Genomic DNA, 17,592 nt, shown 5'->3' with positions numbered 1-17,592 from the left:
CGGGCCTTAGCTGTGGGCTCCATCAGGGCCTTAGCTGTGGGACTCATGGCTGCCATGGCTGCCTGGGTGCAGATTCTTACTGGAATAGTAGTTCTTTCCAACTGTCATTCCACAACCATGTAGATTATATTAGAAAATAAGAAGTTAGGGTTTGCCACCAACAAAGATAAGAATAACCATGGCGGGGAAAATGTTCATTTAAAACATTATCCTTACAGTAAAGCACACACGTGTCACTGAAGATATGCAGATGACACCATCCCACTGGCAGAAAGTAGCAATGATCTGAAACGTCTTCTGATGAAAGCCAAAGAAGAAGGTGCCAAAGCAGGACTGCATTTGAGCATCAAGAGACAAAAATTATGGCTAGAACTACACAATGAAGACATTGAAATTGTTAAAGACTTGGCTTACTGTGGTTCAGTCATCAATTCAAATGGAGACTGCAGGCAAGAAGTCAAGAGAAGGCTGGGGCTCATAGGGCAGCAGCGGAAGAATTAGGAACAGCCGCCAAGAGCAAAGATGTGTCATTAGAGACCAAAGCTAAGACCATCCACACCCTCATATTCCCAATTACTCTGTACGGTGTGAAAGTTGGACAGTGAAGAAGGCTGATAGAAAAATATTGATTTATTTGAAACAGAATGTTGGAGGAGAACTCTACAGATACCCTGGACTTCCAAAGAGATGAATAAGTGGGTCATAGAGGAAATTAAGCCTAAAACATTGTTGGAGGCAAAAATGACAAAACTGAAGCTGTTCTACTCCAGGCACATCCTGAGAAGGCAGGGTTCTTTGGAAAGGCCAATAATGCTGGGAAAAATAGAAGGCAGCAGGAAACAAGGAAGACTGAATAGGAGATGGATTGACTTCACAGAAGAAGCTACAGGCATGGGCCTACCGGGGCTGAGTAGGGCTGTTGAGGACAAGACATTGTGGACATCACTCATTCATAGAGTCACCCAGACTCAGAGCTGACTCAATGGCACATAGCGCGCATGCACACACACACACACACATCACCCCCACAAGGAAGAACATTGATCCTGGGGAGCGGGAGGCAAAAAAAGTCTAACTTTTGTATTCTATAAAGCACAGATATACAAACAGAACATATACGGACATAAAGTATATTTGTGGTATTAACATTTCTTTGGGAGGTGATTAGGAAAGTACGTGTAAAAAGACTTCTTTGGGGGACAAATATGAAAAGATGATTCCTAGAGTATGGGAAGGTGAGAATGTTGAGGGTGTACTTTGTCGTCATGCATAGTAATAACCCACCAGATGTTCAGAGCACCCCCTTTTTCCTACTGTCTCCTCACTCTCTGTAACCTTCCAGCAAGGCTGTGGGCTGTGTGACTGCACCGGGATAGGAGCCATAGTCAGGAGGTGCAGTTTCTGGTCTGGCTCAGAGCTGTTGGGTGACCTTGGGTAAGCTCCAGTGCCTCCTGGAACCTGGCCCACCTTATCACCATGATTTATGTCTCTGTTTGGCATTGCTTCGTTGACTTTTTGCTGAGAGGAGCAGAGTACTTTTGGGCCAAATACCTACTTTAAGGCTGCAAAGGCAGGAAAATAGAGTAAAAAAAAACCAGTAAATTGGTGCAGCCACTGCAGAAAGTGATATGGAGTTACCTCAAAACATTAAAAATTGTACTGCTTATGACTCAGCGATTCTACTTCTGGGTCTATATCCAAAGAAACCAGCATTAATTTGAAAGAATATGTGCACCCTTATGTTCACTGCAGTGTTATTTACAATAGCCATGATTTGGAAGCAGCCCAAGTGTCTATCAGTAGGTAGTGGATAAAAAGCTGTGGTACAGACCTGGTTGGTGTGGCTCAGTTGGTTGAGCATTGTCCTGTGCACTGAAGGGTCGCAGGTTTGATTCCTGGTCAGGGCAAATGCCTGTGTTTTGGGTTTGATCCCCAGTAGGAGTGCATGCAGGAGGTAGCTGATCAATGTTTCTCCCTCACTTGCTCCCTCTCCCTTCCTCTCTCTCTAAAATCAATAAAAACATTTTTTTTAAAGAAAAGCTGTGATACATGTACACAATGGAATGCTACTCGGCCATAGAAAAGGAGGAAATCTTACCTTTTGCAACAGCATGAATGGACCTAGAGAGTATTATGCTAAGTGAAATAAGCCAGTCAGAGAAAGACAAGTACCATATGATTTCACTTATATGTGGACTCTAATTAAAATAAACTAACAAAATAGAAACAGACTCAGATACAGAGAACAGACTGACAGCTGTTAGAGGCGAGGGGTTTGGGAGACTGGGCGAAAAAACTGAAGGGATTAAGAAAAAACAAACAAAACTTATAGACATCGACAACAATATGGTGATTACCAGAGGGAAAGGGAAGTAGAAGAGGATAAAGAGGGGATAAATGACCTGGGGTGGTGAACACACACAATACAATATACAGATGATATATTATAGACTTGTACACCTGAAATCTATATAAAACATTATTAACCAATGTCACCCCAATAAGTGCGATTAAAAAAACAAGAGCATAGGAGAGAGAAGCACAGAGGTGGGAAGGCAGAAAGGTGGGGTTTAAACATGGGCGCTCGTACCCAAGGGAGGCATTGGAGGTGAAGTACCTCACAGTCTCCCTCACGAGGTTCACTGCTTTCAAAGATCAGACCAGAAATACCGCTGGGCGACTTACTATCCAGGTGACGGTGACGTGCAGTGGGAAGTATGACTGTCAAGGTTCTCTGTTATCCAAAGCACTTGCTCAGTGCTGAATTCCACGTGCTCATGCCAGGGCCCCATTCCACTGAATGCTAGCAGAGTGCCATGTGAAAGCTCCCAGCACTAGAATCTAATTAGAGCTTTCACAATTTGTAAAGGCTTTTGCTTTCCCGATATTAGTGTACTAATATTTCCCAACCAATAAAAGTCTCAATGGAAAATTCTGTGACTTCTTAAGAATTTAATCCTGCTGTTGCTAACTGGTGCTAATTTCTAGTTCCCCGCTCTTCAAATTGTTTCGTTGGCTGGTTGAAGTGGATTAGTAACATTTCTGTAAATTGTGTTAGCTCTGTTATGGCTTATATGAGATTACAAACCCCACTGATCACATAAATGAAAGAAACGGGCTGACCGTAAGACAAGATGGAGAGGTGGAGACTGGGGCAAACTGGAGACTTCATGTCTCATGTAAAGTGGGCAGCCATGGCTCAGCTCCATAGACTGCAAGCCTAGGGGGCTAGATTTTCAGTCGTTCTTTAAAAATCCAAAAATCAGAATTTTATGTAAAATCTCCTTGGTTTATCCCCACAAATTTTTGTTTTGAAAACATTTTCAAAATATAAAGAAGTGGCAAGAATAAGACAATGAGTACCTCCATATGCTTATCTACTCATTAGTTGGCTGTTAGACGTCTTCATTTCCTTTCTGTCTCTGTCAGTCACACACACACACACACACACACACACACACACACCTTTTTGGCCGAATTATTTTCCTAAGTATGGAGTATAACTCTCCTAGAACAAGGAGATTTTTCTATATAACCACAATATGATTTCTACACTCAAGAAATTTATCTTTGGCACAATAATAGTATTACAGTCAGTGCTCAAATTTCTCATATTGTCCCAATAATAGTTATTTAACTAACTAACTAACTAACTAACTAACTAACTAACTATATAATCCAGGATCTAATCAATGACAATACATTGCATTTAGTTGGCGTGTCTCTTTAGTATACCTTTAATCTAAAAGAGTTCCCCAACTTTTAAATTCTTTTTTTGGTCTTTCATGATAGGGCGTTTTTGAAGCATAGTTTTGCAGAATGTGCCTCAACGAAGGTTGTCTGACTGTTCCCACATGATGTGAGGCAGGATCTATGTTCTCAGTGGGATGCTGCGTGGGTGAGGATGCGTCCATCACACTAGTTCTCCTCAGGAAGTGCCTGCTCCCTCAATCGGTGCTGTCAGTTTTAATCTCATGGTTAAGGTGGGTCTGCCATATTCCTCAATTGTAAAGAAACATTTCTCCTTTATAATTAATAAGTAACCTGTAGGGTTATAATCCTAAACTTGTTCCCCAATAACTTTCACCCAAGGATCCTTGCCTCAATCAATTATAATAAGAGTTATTATAAAGTGGAGACTTTCAACAATTCTTTCTATATTCATTAGTTATGATTTTTCAGTTAAAAAAAAAAAAGAGCTTTCCTTCGCACCCCACCCCCATCTCATACATATATTTTCTACTATCACTGTGAATTTGTGGGGGGTTTTCAACATGTTAGAAACCATCACTGTCATTATTCTTTTTTGTTCTCAAATTGCACACATTTGACCACTTGGGGCTCCTAGGACCCAGGTCCTTTGTCCTGACAGAGGCTGTCATTCCTTTAGTAGGTCTTTTATTATGTGCACAACAAAATGCCTCAGGCTCGTCCTGCCCCAGCTCTGGAATCAGCCATTTTCCCAGGAGCCCAGTTTACTTCAGTGATCATGAAATCTGACTTTGAAACATTGACAAGTCGTCCTAGCCAGTTTGGCTCAGTAGATCAGGCGTTGGCCTGCAGACCAAAGGGTCCCAGGTTCGATTCCGGTCAGGGGCACAGTCAGGGTGTGTGCAGGAGGCAACCAGTTGATGTGTTTCTCTCACATCGATGTTTCTCTCTGTCTTTCCCTCTCTCTTCCACTCTCTCAATGGAAAAATACCCTCGGGTGAGGATTAAAAACAAAAAAATAAGAACATTGACAAGTCAATTTAAAAAAAATAAAACACCATTCAAGCCAAACAGAACACAGCTGCAGACAGTGGCTGGCCTGCAGGCTTAGTGTTGGGCCTTCAGATTATACAGCTTTCACGCCATGCAGATGTCATTACAGAACGGCAGATCCATTCGCCGTCCATTGCTAGCACATAGAGAGGTGTTGGCAGTTTGTGGAAACTGGTTGTCAGCAGCATGGAAGAGAAAGCAGATCCTGCCCACAGTGATAGAAACCAAACAGTCCCCGTATCATCATCTCTACTTATTTGTTCGACAAGTGGAGACCTGTTTAATTTCATTTTTACAAGATAGCATACTAACTGCAAATAGTAACTCGCTGTTTTGTTTGTTTATTAGCAGATTTTTTTTGCCTTAGCTCATAACGTGTTTATCTAGGAAGATTGTATTCCTGCTGTGTAGTGAACTCCTAAGTAATAAAGCTGCCACACAAATATTTCAAGAACAAAAGAAGCAGAAATCAACAAGCTGGTTCATTACCTTCTTAAAGGCACCCAGTTTGTCAGGGGATTAAGCGCATACCGTCTGCCCTAAATGCTCCTCCACCCACCGTGCCACACACCTCAGACTCTAGAAAATAAAATATCACAGAGCCGGAGGAGGCAGAATAAGTGACTTTATAATACACACTGATAAAAAAATAAAAGTTGCTATGGCTTTTCTTTAACCACTTAAATTCTTTTTATTTCCAGCAAATGGAATTTATAGGCAGACAACCCGTTACATACAGGGTAGGGCAAAAGTAGGTTTACAGTTGTTCGTAGGGAAAATAATGCAATACTTAATAACTACTACTTCAAGAATAAACTCTGTGTTTTGTGTATTTACAACTGTAAACCGACATTAGCCCACCCTGTATAGTTATTATAGAATAGTCAAACCAGAAGGTAGTACTTTTTATACAGAATGGAAAATTTTTTAAATGGGCCAGACTTGTGTCTTTCACTTTAAATTTTTTTAAAGTTTTAATTCATCTTTTTATTTGGCAGGATTCATGTGTTAGGCCACAAATTTGCTTTCAATGGGCATATTTTCTTGCTAATTATTAACCTTCTTTATTACTTATCAACTTTAAAAGCCCTGTAGTAAAAATGCTGTTGGGTGCAATTGCCTGGTTGAAAATCTTTGAACTCCATTTCTTTTTTAGGTTAGAATAATGAAAGGTGAGTTTCTAAATCAACTGATGCTATCAACCATATGTAAAAACCAAGCAAATAACTTGTTTTATAACTATCCGTACATTGCTGCATTCATTTTTGGCCGGGTCATTGTTCATGTTCATTTTGGTCACATTTGTACTGTTGCTTCTTTCCTGGTACTTTTCATGTACTTCATTAATCACAGGAAAACAGATCGAGCATCCACTGTGCACATTCTTAGCCTGTGCTGGGTCTAGAAAGGCATCCAGAAGAGATCACAGCCTGGGTCTCTGGCCAGAGGACCAGCCTGGTACATTCTGTCCCGTCCATGTTGTCCACAGCAAACCTAAAATAACTTCAGCCTCCCGCCCCCACCTTTCCACCCATGGTTCCAGCCTTTTCAGGACCCCCTCCTCTCCATACGTCACACCCTTTCCTTCTCGAGTCATCCCTGAAACAAAACTCAGCAAGGGTATCTGCCATGGGGGTGCTTGGCATTTGGAGGAAATGTGGGATCAGGCACTTTTCTTTTTTTTACCCAAAGAGTTAAAGAATGATTCCTCAGCAACACCGTAATGATGGGTGTGGAATATTTCCCTCTAGCTGGGGATGGCGGTAATAATTACATAGCTTTTCAAATAATGAAAATAGCTTTTCCTTCCCCACAGCTGATGTATTAACTAGTTCCCTGGAACTAACTTCAAAATATCTACCTTGGTTTGACAGTACAGTGAAGAGAGCTATGCAAGTCATTTAAAAGACATTTGTATGATAAAGTAATATATGCTTACGTAAGAAAAACCTGAAGATACAGAAGAATGTAAAGTGAAAAAGGAAACCTATCTTGTCCTTCACTTTCCATTCTCGTTCCCTTCCCCCCACCCACAGTCTCTCATATGTCATTCCAGAGGACTTCTGTGCTTATAAAAAGACATACTAGTATATTTCCTTTTTAAAAACAGACACAAATGCTGTCGTATTGAACCTACTGTTCTGTGAGTTCCTTTTTACATTTAACAATATACCTTGGCCCTAACCGGTTTGGCTCAGTGGATAGAGCGTCGGCCTGCGGACTGAAGGGTCCCAGGTTCAATTCTGGTCAAGGGCATGTACCTGGGTTGCTGGCACATCCCCAGTAAGGGGTGTGCAGGAGGCAGCTGAATCGATGTTTCTCTCTCATCGATGTTTCTAACTCTCTATCCCTCTCCCTTCCTCTCTGTAAAAATGCAATAAAATATATTTTAAAAAAAACACACAATATACCTTGGACATCTTTCCAAGTCAGCACATATAGATATACCTTATTCTTTTTAATAGCTACATACTATTTTATCATTTGAATGTACTATAAAGTCCTATAGTTATTTAACTACTCGTGTATTAATGAACATTTGGGTTTCCTGCCCTGAAAATTTGGGAGAACCTGGGGGACAGAAAGCATGCTTTCTCTAAGTGGATCACCAGGAGGGGTGATGAGAGAGTCCAGTCCCACTTCTGCTCCCGGATCCCAGACCCACAGATTCCCTACTGAAATGAAGACATAGCACCATGTGGTGGCCGCTGGTTCAATGCATGTGTCCTCGAAGGCTAGGGTACAGCTTCCATCATTCCCTTAGGCTGGCTGGTTGTAGGTGACAAAGTGTTTAGTAGAACCAGTGGATTCCATGGCTGTGTGCTAACTGTCATGCCTCCTTCGCAGGAAAACGGCCCGTTGGCCTGATGTTGGTGGGAAAGCAACCATCCTCTAAGCTCGTGATTGTGGGGCAGGCAGGACAGGCAAACCCTTTGCAAGAATGAGTATCTCTTCCGGGAAGGACAGTCACAGCCCTTCCACGGAGCAGCTGGTCTCCCTCAAGGACAGAGCATGTCAGTCCCCAAGTGTCAGGTGTTGTTACTGGCAGGTTGTGTCCTCAGCAGCAGCAGCCAGGTCAGCCCTGGGGAGAAAGGGAGCCAGTGCTGCGGCCGTGGCACCCACCCATCGCCACCACCCCTGCAGCCGTGGCACCCTGTGCATGGATCGGTTACACAAGCCCTGGGGTGGCCAAGGACAGAGCAGGCTGGCACCCTCCAGAGAAGACACCCTCTGCCTGGATGCTCAAGGCCTCCTCGGCATCAGTGAAGCCCACAGACCCTCAAGCTCTGTGCTCGCTCCCACGAGTACAGTTTATGCCTCATCACCAAATGCTTTCAATCTTGCTCCGTCCAGTCTACCCACAGAGCCATGCTTATCTCAGGCCCTTTCTTCCTCATGCAAAGTGAGCCATCCAGTGCACTGCTTGAAGCTGCTCGGTGGGAGGATTCCCTTTCATCACTGTCCTGCAAGAGCGCCGCCCAGGGGGCTTTGGTGGAGGCAGACCTAGTGCCAGCATAATGAGCCGAACCATCTGTGAGCTGGTCTTGGGTTTTTCTCCTCCATTAGTTGTAAACTCCCGTGGAGCCATACATACATGTCAATTGAAGGAGGGGTGACAGTGCAACGAAGTAGATGACTGGAGAATGAGCCACCTCTTTTTGTAACTTGCTTGTTTCCCCCCGGACCTCCTGGAGCCCGATCACACATGTATAGTTTTCATGGTTTGGTGGATTATTACTGGTGCATCTCGCAGCCTTATGACAGCGTGTCTCTGTTACCCAGCTCACAGGGCGGCTCTGGGTCACAGAATCACCTGATGGCCCATGGTCAGGTGCTCAGTCTCTCTTAGGGAGTTACCAGGTGTCCTTGCCAGGAATTAAGTCCCAGGTCACAGGACAGTGCTCCCAGGCCAATGAATTCCCCCTTTTCCAGCCTTATATTTCTCCACTGCATGGTCCAGCAGACTTAAGTTTCCTGCTGGTACGTAGGAGCCAGGTCTTGTAATTCTCAAGGACAGTTATTTCCTCCGGGAGCAGGAACCATAGTGCCTGCTGAGGCAGTGACAGCCTCATCCTAGTTAGAGGTCTGTGGGGCCTGGGAGGAGGTGGGGATCCAGTCGGGAGCCACCTGCCTCACTGAGGTATTTTCAGGTCTTCATGTGGCAAAGGTATAAGAGGCTGCTTCTCCCAGCCCAGAGCGCTCTGAGAAATTTGAGGGTTTAAGATTCTCAGACTCATCCCCTAAGTGTCCCCATCCCAGACCTCTGCGTCCCTCGCTTTTCTCGCCAGAGCCCTGACTTTGGCATAAGAGATCTGTTGAGACTGTGCGTCGTCGCTTTTGTATACATGTTAAGTCCTGAGCCTGCTTTTAGCACAATCTATCCTGCATCTACGGGAGATAAATGTCTCCTTAAATACTGTCATAGAGGCCTTTTATTTTTTTTAATCCTCACCCAAGGATATGTTTCTTATGGATTTTAGAGAGAGAGAGGAGGAGAGACAGAGACAGAGAGACAAAGAGAGAGAAACATTGACCCCATTGCCTCCTATATGCACCCTGGCTGGAGATTGAACCTGAAACATGTATGGGACAATGCTCCAACCAACTGCACCACCCGGTCGGTCAGGGCTGCCACAGAGGCCTTCTGACTCCCACAGTTGATGGATGGCTAACCGGAACCTATCTATCATTTTCCCTTTTCTTTTCTCAACGACCTAAAGGTGTTAACAAAAGCCAGTCATTCGATAATCCCTGTAATTATCATTGCCCCATATTAGTCACGTGCCACTGCTAATGCATAAGGCAATCTGCACCACATTCAAAAGCACGACTGATGGAAGTCTCAGTCATTGTGTTGTTGCTGCTCCCCGGAGCTTCCTCTCGCCCCACTTGCCACCAGCTGTGGGGGCCTGGCCATCTGCCTGGGGATTGATCCAGTTCCAGAATCCCTTTCTGAAGATCTGCCAGCCTGGGCCACCTCTAGTACCAACTCTCTCAGCCCGGACACCTCCCAGAAAGCAGTCTCAGACAAGCGACTCTGTTAGTAGCTTGTTTTGGGAAGTGATACCAGGAATCGGAGAGAGGGAGATAGGGAAGGAGGAAAAGGCAATGCAGGGCCAAAGGGGCTCCTCCTGCCAGGTCTCTGCAAGGAGCCTGAGGACCAGAGGACTTACCCACCACTTCCTGTCCCCCACTGGGCAAGGGTTCGCCCCACGGAGTTCTCCCTCCTGCATTGTAGAGTCAACCCGCCAGCATCCCATATCCCAGCACCCAGCAGCCCTGGGGCAGAAAGCCAAGGCACAGAGTACAGCGGAGGTGAGGGCTGCCGGCTATATCTGGGCAAAGCTGGAAGCTGCAGCAATGGCTAAATTAAAGGATGCCCTGAAGGATGGGAAGCAGCATGCGAGAGGCAGAGAACTCTGACCTCCTTGCTGTTCTGCAAACATTCCAGGCAGGATCCCACAGAAGAGCCTTTGGGATGGCAGTTCTTTCTGCCTGGAACAATTTTCTGGAAATCCTCATGACTTTCACCTTCTCTAGACTTTTATTTTCCATTTGTTACCTTTTCAGTGAGTTCTTCTCTGATCACCATGTTTTAAATTGCAACCCCTATTATGTTCCCTACCTACTATATTTCTTCCCATAAGACTCACCACCACCCAGCATGCTCAAACACAGGGGTGGGATAAAGTAAGTTTACAGTTGTTCCTATAGAAAATACTGCAATAATTAATGAATAATAATACAAGAACAAACTCTGTTTCACGTACTAACAACTGTAAACATACTTTTACCCACCCCTGTATGAGCTCCTGACAGCAGAGATTTTTGTCATCTTTGTTAAATATTGTAATTCCAGAGCTTAGAATAATGTCTGGCACAGACAGAGTAGGGCTCAGTATATGTTTTAAATAATGTATATCAAATGAATATATGAAAATAGAATAATTTTACAGATCTTAATGTATTTCCTATTTTCATCTATTTTTATAAAATTACTCAGTAGTTTATCTTCTTCACTTAACATACATCATTGTCATAAGATCAATAGAGAGGCCTCTGTTAATCTCATTATTTTTAATAACTGCACAACATTTAATACTTCATAGTTTAAATGTATCACAATTTATTTAGCCATCCTCTTCTGTCAAAGGCGGTTTGTGTTGTTTCCAGCTTTTTACCTGTACGAACAATATTGCAATAAGTATCCTTGTGCATATCCTTGTATGCCGTGGTGCTTTTACTTATATAAGGTATATTCCCAGAAGTGGGGTGCTGGGTAAAAGTGTGTGTGTGTGAGTGTGCCTGTGTGTATGTGTGTAGATGTGTTCAGTAGACTTTATTTTTTAGAACAGCTTCAGATTTACAGAGCTGTGAGATGATCCTATAAAGAGTCACCGTATACACTCTGCCTAGTTTCATGCATTATTAACGTCTTTCATTAGTACAGTACGTTTCTTATAATTGAGAAACTAGCATTGACACATTGTCATTAGCTGAAGCCCATACTTTATTCCGATTTCCTTCGTTTTAATGTAATGTCCTTTTTCTGTTCCAGGGTCCCATCTGGGATCCCAAATGGCGTTTACTCACCACGTGTCCCTAGGCTTGTCTTGGCTGTGAGTGTCAGATTTTCCGTGCTTTTGCGGAGCACTGGCCAGGTGTTCTGTAGAAAGTGCCCCTGTGGGATTTGTTGGTGTTTTCGTCACGGTTAGGCTGGGTCCCGGGTTTGGGAGGAAAACCACGTCGCCTGGCTGAGACAGTGTCCGTCGGGTTTCTCCAAGGAAGTCGCTCTTTCTCTGTCTCTCCATCCTGTAGTCTTTGAAGGAAGTCACTATGTGCAGCCCACACATGAGGAGTGGGGTTCGGCGCTCCTCTGTGAAGGCAGAGTACCTACAGGAATTATTTGGAATTCTTCTACATAAATGTATTTATTTTCTCCTATTTATTTATTTATTCAGTCAGTCAGTCAATCATTCAGTCATAGCAGGATGGATTCATGGGTATTTGTGTCCCTTTGACATACCACCATCAATGTAGGATTTGTTGTGTTTTTTTTTATCATTTCCTTACTTTCTGGCTTTATCTTGTACATTTCCTCCTTATCTAGAATCATCCATTTTCTCCCAGGAGCCCTGTTCCCTTTGTTGGAGAAGGGTATTAGCAACCAAGATTTGAGCTCTAGGTGCACATGTTGCCCCTGGGGTATGGTTGCTTCTAGGCTCTTTGATCTGACAGAGCAAAGTCATATATGTGTGAATTTCAGTCTATGTATACAGACGTATCTACAGGTATTTCTGTAAGTAATCATCTGTACTTGCATTAAGCTAAACATGAGTTCATACCGATGTCTCCAACTCTAATTCAATATTTAAAATACAGAGAGAAACTAAAAGGGAGACCAAAGTAAAATTGCAGCAGCAAAGGCAGAAACTTTAACACAAGAAACTACACCTGCGTCTGAGTCGCCCAGGCTTCTAGGTACAGCACAGCTGGAGGATGGCGGTGACTAGTCTGGTAAGAACCACTAATGACTCCAGATTGGGCCAGCCCAGCTCAGAATGCTGAGGAATGAGACTGGGCCTGAGGCGTTGGCTTTACATACTCATAATAACGAAGGGATTCTAATTAAATGAGCCCTGAACTAAATCTTTGTAGGATATATGGTACTCTAGTCTGGACTATTAAGATGACTTGTCTGTATAATAAACATGTTGAATAAGCCTGTGAACATCTATCCATCCATCTTGTTGCTTGGTTCTTCTCATCTAACCCCCCCCACCCCCCCATGTCCCTAAAGAGGCCCACTCAGTATTGAAGTAGAAACATCCAAACCTTCTTGAATGACACTGTGAATGTTGAGCTGTGATTGAAACCTCTGGGCTGCTGATTGCAAACTGGTTTCAAGACCAGAGGTGCCTCTCTGAGTCCTGCCCCTGGAGTCAACAGAGAGAGAGGAGTAATGTGGTTTGAGATGCTACCCCCATAGGGTCTGGCTCCTGGTCTCACCACTGCACTGACACTGCTTCCAGGGAGGTCACATGACCCCTGCCTGGGGAGACCCACCAGGCACGCTCAGGCCTCTCCCCACTTCATCTCTCAGCAGCCTCCATCACCCAGTCTATTTGTCCTTCCACATTCTTCCCGTGGCATCATGGCATCGTGCTCTATGGTCTTCTTCCTTACGCTGGGGACCTTCTTCCCTCTCTCTTCCTGCTCACCCACCCTTCAGATGCACAGGGGTTCCTTGGGCCTCTCCCTTCCCACTTGCTCTTCTGGTCAATCGCATGTGTCCGTGGATTCACTTACACTCACGATGACTCCCGGCTTTTGTCTTCAGCTCTAACTCCAGCCAACCTGACGGTTCCACTCTGGTGTCTCAGAGTTCCCAACATGCCAAAAATAGTCATTTCTTCCCCAAAGAAACCATTTCCTCTCCCACTGCTGACCCCGCCATCTGCCCCATGATACAAACCTTTGGTCATTCTTGATGACTTCCTCTTCCCCCTCCCTCAACCTCCAGTCCCTCACCACATCTGACTATTCTAATCACAAAGAATATCTCTGAACAGTGCCTTTCTAGCCATCTGTCTGGCCTCCGCCCTGGTCCATGTTCTAGAGTCTAGACACACACCTTCAGGCACATCAGATTGAAGTCTTCCTCGTTTTCCTGTCTTAAAATGTTTCATCAGCTTAGGAAGCGTGATTTATTTATTCATCCACAAATAATTGCCGAGGCCGTGTGCTGGCTGTAATGACTTAGTAAATAAACAGGTTCTGAAGGACACATACTTCAGGGGAGCTACCAGCCATGCAGGGGCACGGAGCCCTGGGGAGCAGGGGAGACCTCCTTAGGAAGGCCATTTCATCTGAGCCTTAGAGGATGAGTTTGTATTAACTAAGCCATCTCTCCCTTTTCAGTCTCCTTTCTTTCCCAGCCTTCTCATATCTCTCTTTGCCTTCACCAGCCACCTGGGCTATAGTCGCTTTTCACATACAAGCTACTAGCAAACAGCTCATGAAGAGAAGTAAGATAATACCGTTTACAGGTTACTTCAACCAAGACAAAAACTTCCTAAAGGACGAGCAGCTTTCTTTTTACTGGGTCCGAACTAGAGAACGCTGTCTTGCACACCTCACAGTTGGCGCCTTGTCCTTCCTGTTTTCAGCAACTCAAGCATCCCAACCTTGTGAACCTGATCGAAGTCTTCCGGCGGAAGCGGAGGCTGCACCTGGTGTTTGAGTACTGCGACCGCACAGTTCTGCACGAGTTGGACAGATACCAAAGAGGGTGAGCGCTCCATTCCTTACAAACAAAACGCAGTGAAACACAGCAGGATCTGTGTGAGGGGAAATTAGCAATGACCCTTTTTCAGGTGAGGCACGAACAGCCAGTGTCTGGACAGCATGCCCTGCTGCTGGGGTCCACAGAGGAGGCGTTACCAAAAAGGTTAGAAAAGAGAGCCTATCTAATCATTGTCATGAAGAAAGCAACCGCAGCATTATTAGATTGAACTTGATTTCTTTGGTACGTTATCTCTGCATATTAGCTATCCGAGTCTCTAAGAAAGAAAAGGGAGTGTATTAGTTATTCTCTGCCTGATTCAGGAAGTCTGAGGACTTGGAGATTGGAAAGAAGATCCCAAAGAAAATGGCTATTAGGAAGTTAACGGCTAAAACAAATGCGTTGCCCTGGCCGGTGGCTCAGTGGATAGAGCATTGGCCTGCAGACTGAAGCGTCCCGGGTTCGATTTCGGTCAAGGGCACATATCTTGGTTGCAGGCTCCTCCCCAGCCCGAGCCCTGGTCTGGGCGCATGTAGGAGGCAACTAATCGATGTGTTTCTCTCACATTGATATTTTTCTCTGTCTATCCCTCTCTCTCTCTCCCACTCTCTCTAAAAATCAATGGAAAAATATCCTCGGGTGAGGAAATAAACAAACAAATGTGTTGCTGCATCCATAGCAATCTGGGTGTCTGTTCTGCTGTCTCGGTCAGGACTTCTTTGGTTACAAGTGGCAAAAACCCAGCTAAAGCAAGTGTGGGTGAAAAAGGAATGTGTTGGTAGCTGTCAGTAGGAAGGATTGGCTGATTTTACCACATCTCTCTAGCATATGCAACTCTTCTGTGTGCATGGGAAGGCTTAGCGAGCAGGCAGATACTTCCTTTGAAAAAAAAGGGGGGCTCCCTTTCAAGGGTGGAGGGCAGCCCTTACCCGGGTGAACAGAATAGAGGCTGGATGCTGGCTGCCGCCCACTCCTCAGCAGGTGTCTTGGGGTAGCGCGCCACAGGTGGTGGCTGTTCTCTCTCGGCTCTTCTTTGTGTTGTTTTCATTCTCCTTTGTACACAAGTCTCCCTTAGAAGGTGAATTTTGGGAGATGTGTGTGCGTTGGGGGGAGGGGGATAGAAAGAGTTAGGAAGGGAAGAATATGATAGAAAGCATGACCACAGGGTTTTATCAACCTATGTAGCCATTCTAGAAGAAAGGACATTCTAGAAGACGGTAGTATCTGCACATAAAGTCCAGTGGAAGACTCTGATTGGTTCATCTCAGCTGATGCAATCACTGTGGCCAAAAGGAGAGGGTAGAATGATTAGCAGGCCTTGGAAGATATGATTGAAAGCAGGTCAGTCAAGGAAGACTTCGTGGAGGAGGTGGCCTTTGGATTGAACGGTGTGGAGATTTAAGAGAAGTTAAGCAGGAAAGAATAGTCTAGCTCTCCTTTTGCCTTGCTCCAGGGAGCCCAACTTTGGCTGGGGACAATATACAGAGTGCCTTGTAGATCAGAGTGGTGGAATGTCCCCCCATCCCGGTCGCATTCACTCAGCAGCTGGAGGCTGGGGCTCTTTTAACAATGCCTTCGAGCCTAGGCCAAGAGCTTGCTCTGCCATATAGTGGTGGTTATATATTATCTAGCATGACCTCCAGGCAAATGGGATTAAAGTGGCTTATAGTCTGTTAGCGACCATGGCATAGGCTTTTCATGTTAATTTACACAACCAGCGAGCGCCAAGAAAACACACACATCCCTTCAGAAAGTCATTGATGCGGAGAAATGTATTCAAGGGAGAAAACCATTAGTATGTTGATATTTACTCTTTGGACAGCTTAGAAGTGACATTTCAATGAAACTTATTAGTATAAGTTACTCGTGGCTACGTGGTTGGTACAAGGGAGGTGTTGCAGGGAGTTTGATTAATTATGTTAGATTGAGTCACTTGGAAACACTGATTTGTGGGGAGTTGAAAGCAATAGGGAGCCAGTTCTTTTTTGGCATGTAGTTTGAGAAGAAAACAAGGACAGGACAAGGATCGATTAGAGTTTTGAAAGCAGATTTTTTTTCCCTTAGCTCCACTGGCTAAAATATGTTATATATATTCCAGGAAATATAAAAATGTTTTACTAGCCCTAGCCTACTTGGCTCAGTGGATAGAGCGTCAGCCTGCGGACTGGGGGGTCCCGGGTTCGATTGTGGCCAAGGGCACATGCCTGGATTGCGGGCTTGGTCCCAGTGGGGGGCGTGCAGGAGGCAGCCAATCAATGATTCTCTCTCATCATTGATATTTCCATCTCTCCTTCTCCCTTCCTCTCTGAAATCAATCAATAAATATATTTTAAAAAAAATGTTTTACTGTGGAAGTGGGTTATTTGTAAGCACATTCCAGTAAAAGTGGGTCTTTATCATCTGTATGACCTTTGGCAAGATGCCTGCAGGTATCCCCACCTGGAAAAATGAGAATTCAGTGCCAGGTCAAGTTTAAGGGAACTTCCAGCTCTATCATGCTATCCATTGATGGTCTCATATCCTAGAAGCCAGAAGACTTTGGTTCTCCCTTGGATTCATATTTGATCTGTTACATAATATCAACAGGGGGAATGTGCTAATGCTGGCGTTTGCCCTGCCTGGTGCCAGGTAGGGGCCTCCTTCGGTTTGCACACTTACTGCAAGAATGTCCTGTGATCACTATGGTCACTCTACTGGATCACCCCGTTCCCACCTGTTCCCCACTCCATGGAATCATTTGCATTCTAGGCTTTAGGACAGCAGTTCTCAACCTGTGGGTCGCGACCCCTTTGGCGGTCGAACGACCCTTTCACAGGGGTTGCCTTAGACCATCCTGCATATCAGATATTTACATTATGATTCATAACAGTAGCAACATTGCAGTTATGAAGTAGCAACGAAAATAATTTTATGGTTGGGTCACAACATGAGGAACTGTATTTAAAGGGCCAGAAGGTTTAGAACCACTGTTTTAGGATGTGCTGTTTTCTCAGCCGGGGTTGCCTACCTTCTCTCCTTTGTCTAGCAAATTCCTGCTTGTCCTTCAGATACAGCTCAAATATGGCCTCCTTTGTGATAGCTATCTTTTTAAAAAAAAAAAATTTATTGATTGATTTTGGAGAGAAAGGAAGGGAGGGAAGGAGGAGAGAGAGAGCACTTACTGGAGACAACCAATCAGTGATGTCTCTCTCACATCAATGTCTCTCTCTGTCTCTCTCTCTCTCTCCCCCACTCTCTCTAAAATTTAATGGGAAAAAAATATCCTCTGGTAAGGATTAACAAAAACACCAAAAAAAGAGAGAAAGAGAGAGAGCGCGAGAGAAAGAAAGAAAAGCCTTAAAGACACAATCTTAGACTGAACAGTTTTACTTCTAATAATTTACCAGAAGAAAATAATTGAGTGTATGTGTTAAGATTGTAAAAGTATTGTTTATAATGAAAAACAACAGAAATGTCCAATGATAGAGAGTCAGTTAAGTAAATTATGGTATGTCTTTACAGTGGAATACAGTGGAGCCACTACTAATCATGCTTCTAGATAA

The 17,592-nt window shown here is 44.3% G+C and overlaps 1 protein-coding gene across 6 annotated transcripts in view; it reads left to right on the top strand.

Moving 5' to 3' along the window:
* CDKL1 (cyclin dependent kinase like 1) overlaps positions 1 to 17,592 on the top strand; it is a 46,770-nt gene that overhangs the window by 8,915 nt on the left and 20,263 nt on the right. For 5 of the 6 annotated variants that reach the window (XM_036306227.1, XM_036306226.1, XM_036306225.1 and 2 more), the window contains one exon: positions 13,935 to 14,056. In XM_036306227.1, coding sequence (XP_036162120.1) covers positions 13,935 to 14,056 — 122 coding nt within the window. Of the gene's footprint in view, positions 1 to 3,959; positions 3,984 to 13,934; positions 14,057 to 17,592 lie in introns of those variants that run through there. The other variant, XM_036306240.1, reaches the window with a different exon arrangement.

The sequence above is a fragment of the Myotis myotis genome, unplaced genomic scaffold, assembly GCF_014108235.1.
Source record: "Myotis myotis isolate mMyoMyo1 unplaced genomic scaffold, mMyoMyo1.p scaffold_m19_p_1, whole genome shotgun sequence".
Taxonomy (NCBI): Eukaryota; Metazoa; Chordata; class Mammalia; order Chiroptera; family Vespertilionidae; genus Myotis; species Myotis myotis.
Note: the sequence above shows the minus strand (reverse complement) of the source record. Positions and strands in the feature narration are given on the sequence as shown.